General features: G+C 38.9%; 1 protein-coding gene across 2 annotated transcripts; it reads left to right on the top strand.

Moving 5' to 3' along the window:
• Window positions 1-251: 251 nt before the first annotated feature.
• LOC126571535 (protein cappuccino) lies at window positions 252-10,403 on the top strand. 2 transcript variants are annotated; one of them, XM_050230117.1, is made up of 7 exons: window positions 252-707; window positions 5,250-5,891; window positions 6,295-6,461; window positions 6,748-8,026; window positions 8,696-9,727; window positions 9,796-10,093; window positions 10,164-10,403. In XM_050230117.1, the coding sequence occupies exons 1-7, from the start codon at window positions 389-391 to the stop codon at window positions 10,279-10,281; spliced, it is 3,855 nt and encodes a 1,284-aa protein (XP_050086074.1). In that variant the 5' UTR covers window positions 252-388; the 3' UTR covers window positions 10,282-10,403. The 2 variants fall into 2 exon arrangements, with proteins under 2 accessions (XP_050086074.1, XP_050086075.1); XM_050230118.1 differs by having other exon boundaries at window positions 5,268-5,891.
• Window positions 10,404-13,413: the final 3,010 nt, after the last annotated feature.

The raw sequence follows: 13,413 nt of genomic DNA on the forward strand, positions 1-13,413 counted from the left end.
AATTTCGAACAACAACAATAACACTGAGCAAGCGGAAAGTGTAAATTTACTGCCTCAACTTAGTCAAATCGTACAACGTGCTACACGAACCCACATGTGATGTTATTTTAAAAATCAGTGCCAACTAATTTTTCGCGATGAGTTACTGTAAAGTTGATTGTGAAGGCTAATAACCGTTCACCTCGGCGCTTCTAGCGTAATAAGAGTGTCGTAATCCGTGAAGCATTGTTTGGCCCTGGTACAAGAGCGAATAGGCAGGACGCCAGAGTTTTTTCGGCTAATTGGACTCCGATGTCCAAGGATTATTGGTGTTTCCGTTTGATGAAGGGTGCAACAAAATATGGTGACATTTATGTAACGTGTGCTAGAAATTCGTTTAAGCGCAGGCATGGGAAACACACACGCTTCACAACAGCCTCACCAGTCGCCGCCGGTGGAGCGGAAAAATCATCCGACCAAGACATCGTCTCTGTCGAAAGGGAGAAGTTTTATCAAATTTGGTAAACGAAAGGTCGTCGTGGACCATGATGATAGCACCAACATTCAAGAGAGGCACAGATCTAACCTAAGCGGTTCTGATTCAGAGGTGGAAGCAAATATACTCCAGGCGAAGCATTTCAGGAGCAACAACCATCCTTCAGAAACAGCTGATTGTCATGAGTCAAAGGAAATACAAGATTTCCTCGATATGGGAGTGCCGCAAAATGGTACGTATCATTGGGAATATACGGATGCAGCTGAATCTTATGTCAATCGTATTTGACTATTCAGGCGAAATATTAATAATGATAATCTTATCTTATCATGTCATGCGAATACTAGCGAAGTTAAGGCAAGAACGATCAATTGATAAACAACGATGCGTTGAATTTCTACTAAGAATGATTTTATTTTACACAAAATAATTGATTTTTTTACAATTTTGTATATTATATGTCTTATGCACTCGGAAAGTTACGTTAGGAAGTTACCAGAATCATTTTAGAGGTGCTTATTCTCCCAGTCGTTACGCATCTAGTCGTGACGCCTCTAGGGTTCGTCGATTGTTTGCTCAATTTTCGAAACTTCAACTCGTTGTTTCGAAACGTTTCGAAATCAATAAACAATCCAAAATGACGGATGGCCTTTACTGGAGCCTGGCTCGTAGTGCCCCGTCGCTAAATCTTTGTTGATTCGCATCAGATCAATAAGCAGCTGAAATTGCCGTTGGTTTGTTTTTTTTTTTGGGCATTGTCCAAACCTTAAGAAAAACACTGTAAATTAACTTTATTTTATCTGTATCACATAGCACCCTTTCTCATAATATTATACGATTAGCAGGAAGAAATTATTGATGGTACAATCAGAACGTTATAAGTTATAAGTTACGTTATAAGAACTTATTGTAGTTTTCGAACGTTCGACAACTCGATTGAAATATCTCGAACCGATTTGAGCAAAAATTGGCATTGCAGCTTTCCGTTCGAGTAGCTCAATCGAGAGTAAATGAGACAGCACAATTTTTTTAAAAGAACGAGAGCGAGAGGCATACATCGTCAACAACGCCCAACATCACAGCAGCCGGTAGTTATGGTGATGCTGTTGGAAATGAACAGCGGTCGAGAGCGCGTTCGGCCAGCGGATGAAAAACAACCTTTTTTTAAAACAAGATTTCGGCATATTACAGCTTACTGATAGTGAAATGAAAGTAGAGATAGCTATAAGAAATATCTCAGTTTATCGGCAAGTGTTTTCTACCCAGATGATTTGCCACCTGCTGCTCATTTTCCATTGGGTTGCCACCTCAGTGACTCTTTCCGCAAGTAAAAGTTGACGGAATATTTTTTCTCGAATTCGAGTCGCCGTTCGAAAACCATAATGCAATCAGTACTCGAACGTTCGAGTGAATTCATCTATCTATCTCAAGGATTTGTCGAACGGGAGCTCGATTGGGTACTTGTGAAAATGACGTTCGAGTGAACTTTTGTCAAACGTTCGAAAACCACAATAGGTACTATGGTGCTTATTCTGTAACTTGCGATTACGATGGCCTCAGGCGTTCAATGATTCATGCGAATTTCGAAACGTTTCGAAAACAATAAACAATTCAAAATGACAGTTTGAAGTAAAAAAACTGTTAATTAACTTGTTTTTTTCGGTATAAAAACGACTTAACCTTTGTAATAATAGTATACGATTAGCAGAAAGAAATTATTGATGCACAATCAGGACGCTATAACTGTTTTTCAGATGCTGGATGCTCGATGTAAACAGAACGCCAGCTGTCGACCACAAAAATGCACTCGACATGCAGGCGATCGTGAACACCAAATGAACACAAAATGAACCAAATGAATCATCGCCTATAGGCCATCGTAAACGCAAGTTACAGAATAAGCACCTATATCCCTTCAGTTCGATGTTCGATCTAAACAAAACGCCTGCTGGCGATCACAAAAATGCACACGACTGTAGGCGTAGATGAACACAAACATGAACCAAATGAATCATCACCTAGAGGCCATCGAAATCGCCTGTTCAGAATACGCACCAAAATCACACTGCTGCAACTGCGCAACAAAAGCACATCTGAACAATCACGTTGGATACCGTGACAAGCAACTGCCGCAAGTACCGCACGTACCGCAAGCACCTAAAAATGCACATGGTCAAGATTTAGGTGCTTAGGTGCTTATTCTGTAACTTTCGATTACGATGGCCTCAGGCGTTCGATTCATTTGGTTCATTTTGTGTTCATTTGGTGTTCACGATCGCCTGCATGTCGAGTGCATTTTTGTGGTCGACAGCTGGCGTTCTGTTTACATCGAGCATCGAGCATCTGAAAAACAGTTATAGCGTCCTGATTAGGCATCAATAATTTCTTTCTGCTAATCGTATACTATTATTACAAAGGTTAAGTCGTTTTTATACCGAAAAAATCAAGTTAATTAACAGTTTTTTTACTTCAAACTGTCATTTTGAATTGTTTATTGTTTTCGAAACGTTTCGAAATTCGCATGAATCATCGAACGCCTGAGGCCATCGTAATCGAAAGTTACAGAATAAGCACCTTATTAATAAGCACCTTATTCTGTAACTTTCGATTACGATGGCCTCAGGCGTTCGATGATTCATGCGAATTTCGAAACGTTTCGAAAACAATAAACAATTCAAAATGACAGTTTGAAGTAAAAAAACTGTTAATTAACTTGTTTTTTTCGGTATAAAAACGACTTAACCTTTGTAATAATAGTATACGATTAGCAGAAAGAAATTATTGATGCACAATCAGGACGCTATAACTGTTTTTCAGATGCTCGATGCTCGATATAAACAGAACGCCAGCTGTCGACCACAAAAATGCACTCGACATGCAGGCGATCGTGAACACCAAATGAATCGAACGCCTGAGGCCATCGTAATCGAAAGTTACAGAATAAGCACCTCAAAGTTAAATGTTAGGTTTACGCGTGGTGGTGGGTTTCTGGGTTATATGTAATTATACTTAAGTACTAAAGGGGGGATGTTAGACAGTTTCTACACACAGCCAAAATTTGGCGGCTAAAGTCAAAAAAAGAGAACTTCATTTTTCCAACATTTTGGAAAAAATAATGGCAGATGGAGACAAATTTACATCTACGGTACGGCCTACACTGGAGTGCAGCATTATGTGTCTGCCGATCAGCTTAAAGCATATTATATTTTTAAAAAAGCTGTTTGCAGGTGTGTTAAAGTTATTTCGCGATGATTCTGTAGTTTTTCTGAAGTTCTTCTTTTCAAGCGTCCCTACACACACCATTATTTTTTTTATATGGAGCTTTTGACTTTTGCCGACAATTTTGACTTTAGCCGCCAAATTTTGGCTGTGTGTAGAAACTGTCTAAGGTGCTTATTCTGTAACTTTCGATTACGATGGCCTCAGGCGTTCGATGATTCATGCGAATTTCGAAACGTTTCGAAAACAATAAACAATTCAAAATGACAGTTTGAAGTAAAAAAACTGTTAATTAACTTGTTTTTTTCGGTATAAAAACGACTTAACCTTTGTAATAATAGTATACGATTAGCAGAAAGAAATTATTGATGCACAATCAGGACGCTATAACTGTTTTTCAGATGCTCGATGCTCGATGTAAACAGAACGCCAGCTGTCGACCACAAAAATGCACTCGACATGCAGGCGATCGTGAACACCAAATGAACACAAAATGAACCAAATGAATCGAACGCCTGAGGCCATCGTAATCGAAAGTTACAGAATAAGCACCTTATGCGTGGCACTGTAACTTTGACAGATCTACAGTTTTAGCACCTGTTTTTTTGTTTTCCTTTTTTTCTTGTCCAGCCGGGGATACATGAAGCGTACTCTCTCGTATAAACTCAGACCGTTTCTACACACAGCCAAAATTTGGCGGCTAAAGTCAAAATTGTCGGCAAAAGTCAAAAGCTCCATATAAAAAAAATAATGGTGTTTGTAGGGACGCTTGAAAAGAAGAACTTCAGAAAAACTACAGAATCATCGCGAAATAACTTTAACACACCTGCAAACAGCTTTTTTAAAAATGTAATATGCTTTAAGCTGATCGGCAGACACATAATGCTGCACTCCAGTGTAGGCCGTACCGTAGATGTAAATTTGTCTCCATCTGCCATTATTTTTTCCAAAATGTTGGAAAAATGAAGTTCTCTTTTTTTGACTTTAGCCGCCAAATTTTGGCTGTGTGTAGAAACGGTCTAATGCCACAACGTTTACATTTGCCGTTTACACGGTGTAAAAAAGATTATAGGGCCACGGAGCATAAATCCTAGCGTAAACGCTGTTTGCAAGCGATTTGCCTCGCTATATTTCCTGTTTGTGGTTTGCATTAATAGTGAGTGATCATTACTAGCGTTTTTAATCTTTTTCTTTGGAAAAAAGATTCTATTTTTCTCACAAAAGTCGATAAAAGTTCAGTGTAATTCGGATTACGCGTCTCAACCCGGTCATGTAAACATTTTCAAGTGTAAATTAATTTTATATTTACGCTTGAGTTTACGCTTCATGTATCCCCGGCTTTATATTTACGCTTGAGTTTACGCTTCATGTATCCCCGGCTTTCCGTTCCGAAAACGAGCAAGAGGGCATACATCCTCAGGGTAGCTTGCGAAGGCCCAGAAAGCTGGATTTAAGAGCCGTACTGGGGTAAATCCTCATTGCAGATTTTTTTCGTGCGCGTTAAGAACAATCTAAGTGTCGTGAAAGACAATAAGGTTTCTTTCCGTTTCATAAGTCCAACATTTTTTTCTAGAGAGGCGGCCTACTTCATCCTGCTCTGATTCGATCTTCGCGGATTTACGACCACTTAGGTTCTCTGAGAAGAGTTCAGAAATCAACGTAGTTTACTATTCCGAGGAAAATGTTAGCAATAGTAACTATGGTACAAACCCTTCGATTTTCCGTGTTTGTCACAATGCGCCACTAAAGCCTGAATCGCGAGGACACTTTGATCGAGAAACGATCCTGTCTAATACACCACTGAGTGAGAATGTATCAAACATCGATCTGCCGCGCATCGAAGATCGATGTCTATCTAACAGCTACTTGCCCGATAAGTTGCAAACTGAAATACCGCCGGCACAAGACGATATGGAACGCAAGCGCATACCAATATCCCAACGGAAATCACAGCAAGTGTGTACCGGTAGCAGAACAGCAACAAATGAAACGGTAGCACGTAGCACAGAAAATGGGAAAATTACAGCAAGATTGCCCACGAAATCCAGCTTTTACGCAGGTACTAAGTTACCAGTTTTGACTGATCGGAAGATAGCTGCAGGCAGCAGCTTTGCTAGTATAACACCGAACAATAAAGTGTTTCGACCTTCGTACGTGCCGGAGAAGTTGAACTTTATTTCGTACGAAAAGTTTGAAGGTAAAAGTAGTTGATCTGTATTCAATAATTTTATCTGGTATTCTGCTCTATTCTTTTGTATAAAAAAGTGTAGCAATTGTTTTTATTAATTTTTAGGCATATGCATATTATTTTCCAAATTTGTATTTAATCTGGATTAAGCTTTATATCATCTACGTTATCAACATTTTCAGCTCAGTGTTAGGTTCGATTAGCTCTTTCCATAGCACTGCTCACTGCTTAGCCAGAATTTACAAATGTGTAGAACGGTAAAAACGGAATGCCACCAAATGATTCGGAATTCTTGCTCTTTTGTAACTTTTCAAGAAAAGAAATCGTTTCCCTCTATTTTTATTCTATTGCAACCGTATTCAATTTATTATACTATCAGAACAAATGCAGCAAGTATTTTTTCAATTTTCAGGACACATGCTCATCAACTGGCTTTCTTCATCGCTCAATTCGAATGTAACCGGTATCAATGAACATGATCTGCAAGCCCTGCTGTTTCAGTATTGCACAAATCTACTTGTAGCAGGAGTTATGAAACAAATTCCCGATAAACATGCTCCTCCGCAGGATACATTCCGTGTAAGTACTAAGCAAGCGAAGGATGTAAGTGATCTGTTCACAATAACGATGACGGAATATATTTATCAAAATCTAATTCCAATGACACTAATTGCCCCAAGGAATCAGTACCTGTCAAATCAGTACCTGGTTTTTGTTTCTGGTTAAAACCACTTAACCTATCAGTAGCCGCGTGTGCCGCTATCTACATTAGTGTATGATTAGTTCGATCTTTTTTTTTCAAATGACAATAACTGAATGTATCTCGATTATTTTCTCTTAATTTATCCCTGTGATTCTTCGTTAGGCAAATCTCATGTATCAATGGACTCATACAGAGCCACCAACACCGGTACCTGTGACACCCGGTAAGCTGGAACCACACGTCGTCTGGCCGCACGTAACATCGTCATCTTCTGCGAAAGTCCTTTGCCATCAATCAACCAGTACTAGCACCAACACCCTTTCCATCAAATCGACCAGTAAAGAAGCAGCAGATCAAAGAGAAATGAGCACCGAACTGGAACAAAATAAGCATGGAAACTATTTCAGGCACTTGCTGAATCGTATTGCTGGATGCAAAACGATCACTGAACTGGAACACATTCTTCTCGAGTTATCGAATGATTCCACTTCTGTCAACGCCGTATATACAAATGATCGCCATCGACTAGAACAGGACATACTTAATGAAACGGAGTGTACTATCTATGATACACAAGAGCAAGATTTTTTCAGTGAAACTGAAATTACGATTTACGAACCAGTTACGAAACAATCACGCGGCGAGGCAAATGAAACTACATCCTCTCTTCTTGATACATCATTGAACATTCCTAGCGAAGAAACTGAGCTGCGTGCTAATGATTCAGATTATGCGCCAAAAGTTGTGCCTTTCGTTGATCCATCAAAAGAGAGCGCTATCTTGCGTCTAATTACGGTGGAAAATGACGATAAAACGGTATCTAAATCATCAAATCAAAATTTCTCCACAACCGGTATTACCTTCGCCGCTCAAAGGATTAAATGCGAGAAGGAACAAAATGATGTTAATATAAACCAAACTGGCAAACCGAAAAGGAGTATAGTTTGTGGCTGTCCAGTAAACAGATTTTTATGTTCCAGTTGTGCTAAACCTATAACTGACGCTGAAATCATTCCAATCATTTTCAAAACATTAAGCAACAAAGTTTGTACGACGGAAGAATATGTAAAGCCGTTTCTAGTAACAAGAGAAACTCAAACCTATGAAAATAGTGGTAAAAATATCCTGCCACCGCCGTCGCCACCACAACCACCGCCACCACCTCCCCCTCCTCCTCCTCCTCCTCCTCCTACTCCTCCTCCTCCTCCTCCTCCTCCTCCTCCTCCTCCTCCTTCTATGCCTGCGCCACCACCTCCACCGCCACCTTTACCGATGGGTGGTAAACCACCATTAGGACCACCACTACTACTTGCCGGGCTTGCGAATGATCCACCAATGTATGGACCAGGTAAATTAGCGTCGACTAGCCCTTCGATCTGCAGTGGCCCTCCGCCACTTCCGCTTCCCATACCAGTACCCGGAGGATGGTATGCGGCAAATAGTAAGCGTTTCTTTTTCTTCTTACTCTTTTTCCGTACACCCTCCCTTGTCCTCTCGGGTTTTTTTTGCTATGATCGTTTGTGTGTTTCATGAGTGTAGATGAGTGTAAATACTTTCATTCCCAAATGCCTTCCCGAATTATGTCCTCTCTCCTGTCACATGGGTACTGTTTATTCATCTCACAACAAATTTGGATGTTTTGAATTACACACCGAACCACTTGCAAGTAACAGTAGTAACTTAAAACTTCCCTTTCTTAGACTAATAAACTCACTCTTTTTTAATTTTAATTCTATGGTAACATTGTTATTAATTTAAAGTATTGCCCTTCTCTCATCGCATCAGTTCCTATAATCGTCCCATTCCGATGCCCGTTCAAACACAATGTAACGGATCAATCTTATGCACAAAATTTCTCTGGGACATTAAATCGTAGTCGACGGAAAGTGTTTGTAGTGCGGAAACATAAAATGAATTGTTTTCATCTGTGCTGCTATCATAGTCTTTAGTTACATTCACATCAATATTTTATTACTTATTTATGTGTCTGCTTCCTTGTTTTGGTTTAGTTAAAACTAAAGTGTAGTATCTGCGGCCGAGGCTCATAAATATAAAACTTGGAATCAAAACTAACCTGTTTACATTATCTCTTTGTTTTAATTTCATCTAGTGGTACGGAAACAACCGGTCAATCCGCCAAAACCAATGAAACCACTGTATTGGACTCGTATTTTAGCGCCAAAGAGCGTCACCACAAAAGCCGCTTCGTCGACTGAACAAGTTGATGGTAACATTACAAGCGTTGCTGCATCGGATGTAACAGTACCAACTTCTACGATGCATGAGCTACCGTCATTAGTGGAAAGAAATGAGACACAAGAAGGTTTGTGGCAAGTTCTAGAAGAAACGAGTCTAGATAATTTGGATGAATTTACGGAACTGTTTTCGCGCCAAGTGATAGCCCCGAAACTACGCGAGAAAGTAGAAAAACCTGAAAAAACGGTCGCATTGCTCGACAGCAAGCGTTCACAAAATGTTGGTATATTCGCTAAAAGCCTTCATGTAGATTGGGACGAAATCGAATGTGCTATCTATCACTGTGATACATCGATTGTTAGTCTAGAAGCCATGCAAAAGATTCTCGAGATTAAAGCAACCGACGAGGAACTGATGCTAATCCGTGAGCACGTTGAAAGTGTAGCTAACAATAATAATGCGATTCCACTCGACCAACCAGAACAGTTTCTGTTACGCATCTCGGGTATATCATTTTTCTCTGAGCGCATCTCATGCATCGTCTTCCAGGCTGAGTTCGAAGAACACTATAAGTGCGTCTCACGCAAACTAAAAACAGTTAAACAAACCTGTGAATTTCTCTTAGAAAGCGAGGAACTGAGACAGCTTTTCTCCATTATACTGACGCTTGGAAATTTCATGAACGGTGGCAACCGAACACGCGGTCAAGCGGATGGTTTTGGGTTGGAGATATTAAGCAAACTGAAGGACGTCAAGTCGGCCGACAGTAACACTACACTACTACATTTCATCATCCGTACGTACATAAGCCAGAAACGTAAAAATGGCACCATACTTCAGGACATCACGTTGCCTATACCAGACCCTAGCGATTTGGATAAGGCTGCTATAGTTGACTACGATGACTGCCGTTCGCAGCTCATTATGTTGCGTTCAAAAACGGAAGGTGGGTAGTATTTTTAATACGTTAGACAGGTTAACTCTACATACATTTGTACATTTTTCTTTATTCAGAGTGCGGCAGGACGGCAGAGAAAGTGATTCAAGAGTCCACAGAAGAATACCTGGAACCGTTTAAAAAGATAATGGAAGAGTTTTTGGAAAAAGCAACGGCTCGTATCGAAAAACAGTTTTGTAAGATGGAAGAATGTCGGGAGTGGTTTGTACGTACAATGCGCTTTTATCATTTTGCGCCCAAATCGGGAACACTGGAAGAAAGCAAACCGGAAGCATTTTTCGAACTGTGGGTACCGTTTGCTCAAGATTTTCGCACCATTTTCAAAAAAGAAGTTCAAAATCTTTTAAATGAACTGTAAGCCTACTTCACTACCAAAGCACTGAGTCTCTTCATGAGAATGATAATAAAATAAACTTAATTTCAGGTTGAAGAAGACTAAACGAACGTCTTCAAATACGGCCTCATCCACTGCATCGAAACAGACAGTAAAAGCAAAACCTGGTTCTCTAAAGGAACGTATGCGACGACTAATGCAGAACTAAACTTCAAGGAGCCAATCCGGTTCTGCCAACAGAACCGTAAGAACTGTAATGTTATTATCAACAATACTTTGATTGGATTTAATTTGAATCGATTAATAAAATTAAAATATGACAGTCCACTAGTCCCTATCCGTCCATCTTTGAAATCATTTATCTTATCAATAGCTGAAGTGTTACTGAAAGTGTTACTTCAATCTGATCTTACCTGGTCAATAGACAATGATGTCACAGAAAGGGTGAGAAATAATGTTTTAAAAAGTCATATTGAGCCATTTTTATGAATAGAAATATTAATGCATATCATGAAACATTTGTCAGTAAATTTGGTATAAGAAAATTCAAAAGCATACGTTATACTAAACTCATGTAATTGTCATTATTAAACCGTGGCGTGAATGACCTTTTGCGCATCCAAGCTCTGTGCTTTCACATTACAGGTCAATATCTTCAGGGGTTTTCAAGGCTATAACTTCCGCTCGCATATCCTTTATGCATTCATCACATCACGAGATCATCAGTATTTACATATTTGATTCATCTAAAATTAATCCATCCGGTTGGAGTTCAATTGCGTTGTAATTACGATTTCATATTCATTGGATAATTACATTATTCACGCAACATACCAATACCAAGTATCCTCTCGAGTATAAAACGCCAAAGCTCTATGGTCTCGAAATGGTACCGGTACGGGTTCCGTTCTTACTTTCTCGGAGGTGGTTGCTTACATACTGTATTGCCTCAATAAATTTGAAAAACGGTCTTGTCATCCTGAAGAATATCCCTCCACCGCTCATGATTGACATCTTCGTCTTCCAATTCTTCAGTCCTATTCTTTCAAAATCGACTTTGATACTGCCTTTCCATTTGTAGGTGTACTATATACATAGATGATATACACGTTAAAAAATAGCCAACCTAAAAACACAAAAGAATCCAAATCGAATGATGGAAACTTTAGTTTTCCTGTTTAGGCACAAACATTGCAGAATTTTATCATACAAAAGATTTTTCCGTGATCAATGAGTATGATGTGACAATGTATGAAATTCTGCAATATTGATTCAACTTAGAAAGTCTGTCACATAAGTCACATAAATATCATGTTTTCTGTTCTAATTTATTCAGAGTATATGTAATTCCCTTCATTGTTAGTATGAATCTTCCACTATGAATCTCCACAACTTCAATTAAACTCCAAATCTTCAAGAACATCGTACTCTGCCTAAGAACTTTCATGAAAATGCCTACTGACTTATTTATGGTTATAGCGAATGCAGGACGGATCGCCCTGCCTCCCTCCCTTAAAAAGTCCCTTAAATTCAAATGGCATATTAGTTGGTATCATTCTCGATTCGTTGGTGGATTCTAGGTATAATGATTTTCCTCCCGTTCGAATTTTCCTTTGACTATAGTTCAGTATAAGTGACGTAAGTAAATGGTAAGTTATTCATCGACAGAACTTGACCATTATCGATCAATAAACATTAGTCGGAGAAATCCTCAATGACCGTTTCATGCAATGCCACTCTCATGCACAATCGTTGTAACGATCCAATTCGGTGGCAAATCTGTTGTATTTTATAAATTAAATAAAAAACCAAAGTCGATATAACCGATTTATAAACACTTTCAACAATAATTCGCAAACATAGAACGTAAAAATAAGCATTGTAAATTATTATTGTAACATTAAAATATAAAAAAAGGTTCAAAATCTTGAATATTGGATTAAATTCTCTTTGTTTGATCATGTTTGCTACGGATGAAGTCAATTAAAAACTTCTTCTTCTTCAATGAGGATTTACCCCAGTACGGCACTTTAATCCAGCTTCCTGGGCCTTCCCAAATTAGACTGAGGATTTATAGCCCTAGGCTGTTTTAAGACTATATGACGCATTTAAAAACAGCCCTTGTATTGTTGACGGTTCGTAAAAAAGGGCGTTATTCGGGTGTTGTTTAACAATGAATGTTTCACTTTGCCATTCAGACAAAAACAATTTTTGCGTTTCACCGGAAAACTTCAATACACGCTAACCTGGCTGGCTACTATAAATACTGGCTAACCGAGCCGTTTCACGCATTGACTCGCTTTGAACACGTGACTCAGTCATCTCTGATCTGATCATCTGTGTCTGTCTAATCTGATCATCATAGTAAAGTATGATTTTCCCCCGATGCGTTGGATTGCAAAAGCTACATCTAAGTAGGCTTTGAAAGATGGTACACATTTGTACGGTGAGCACTCTTTCGCGAACGGTGACGGTGTTCTAACCAGGAGTGAGGGGGTGGGGGTGAGCCGTTCTTGATTTATAAGCGACCAAGGAACAGAAACTTTCTTTTATGTACATAGAGAAAGAGAAGAAGATGATTTTCATTCTGTATTATTGGGAAAATGCGTTTGGAAAATCCAATATACAACATTATAATATTATATTTGGTTACTTATAAACCAATAATGAATTTCGAACAATAAAAGTGTATATATATTGGCAATGGTATATACATGGATATCATATAAAACAAGAAACAGCGCTTGACTATGTTATTACGCATTGGTACCGTCGTCCAGCGCAACACGTCATGTTCGACACTGTTTTTTCCAAACTATAATACTTCTGCGGGCATTGTGCGTGTTAGGAGGAACGTGGACATGCATGAGCACATTCGCCCATGTTGATTCGGACGGCTAATGACGACACCTACAGGTGTAACTAGCAATGTTAAAGGAAGTTCGTTGGATGCTACTTGTTTTTGCAGGAATTCATTCCACATAGCTCTCAATAGTATATGCCCCTTACATTAACTTTGGACAAGTCATGGAGGCATGGTTTTCCATATAGCATTGCTAAACACCTAGCTCATGTAAATGAATCTGAACTAAAATAGGGCCGCGGTTGTATAGGTATTTTGAAATTAATTCTTGCTCAAAGGAATAATCCCAAAACACATTAATTTAAAAATGAATCAAAAGTTTTTTTTTAACATATATAAGGACGGACGAGCCGTATGTTTAAATCAAAAGTTCAATTACATATATAATATGAGGAAATGTTAAATATAATTATGTACCTTTGTAAATTAAGGACATTCAACATGAAATTTGTAAGAAATAATATACATCTGAAATGC

Source organism: Anopheles aquasalis, chromosome 2 (assembly GCF_943734665.1).
Source record: "Anopheles aquasalis chromosome 2, idAnoAquaMG_Q_19, whole genome shotgun sequence".
Classification (NCBI taxonomy): Eukaryota; Metazoa; Arthropoda; class Insecta; order Diptera; family Culicidae; genus Anopheles; species Anopheles aquasalis.

Bases quoted from the DNA above. Each gene is read 5' to 3' on its own strand.
- LOC126571535 (XM_050230117.1), top strand. From the start codon at position 389: ATGGGAAACACACACGCTTCACAACAGCCTCACCAGTCGCCGCCGGTG. The intron at 708-5,249 runs GTACGTATCATT...CCGTTTCATAAG, and splicing joins TATGGGAGTGCCGCAAAATG to TCCAACATTTTTTTCTAGAG. The intron at 6,462-6,747 runs GTAAGTACTAAG...ATTCTTCGTTAG, and splicing joins CTCCGCAGGATACATTCCGT to GCAAATCTCATGTATCAATG.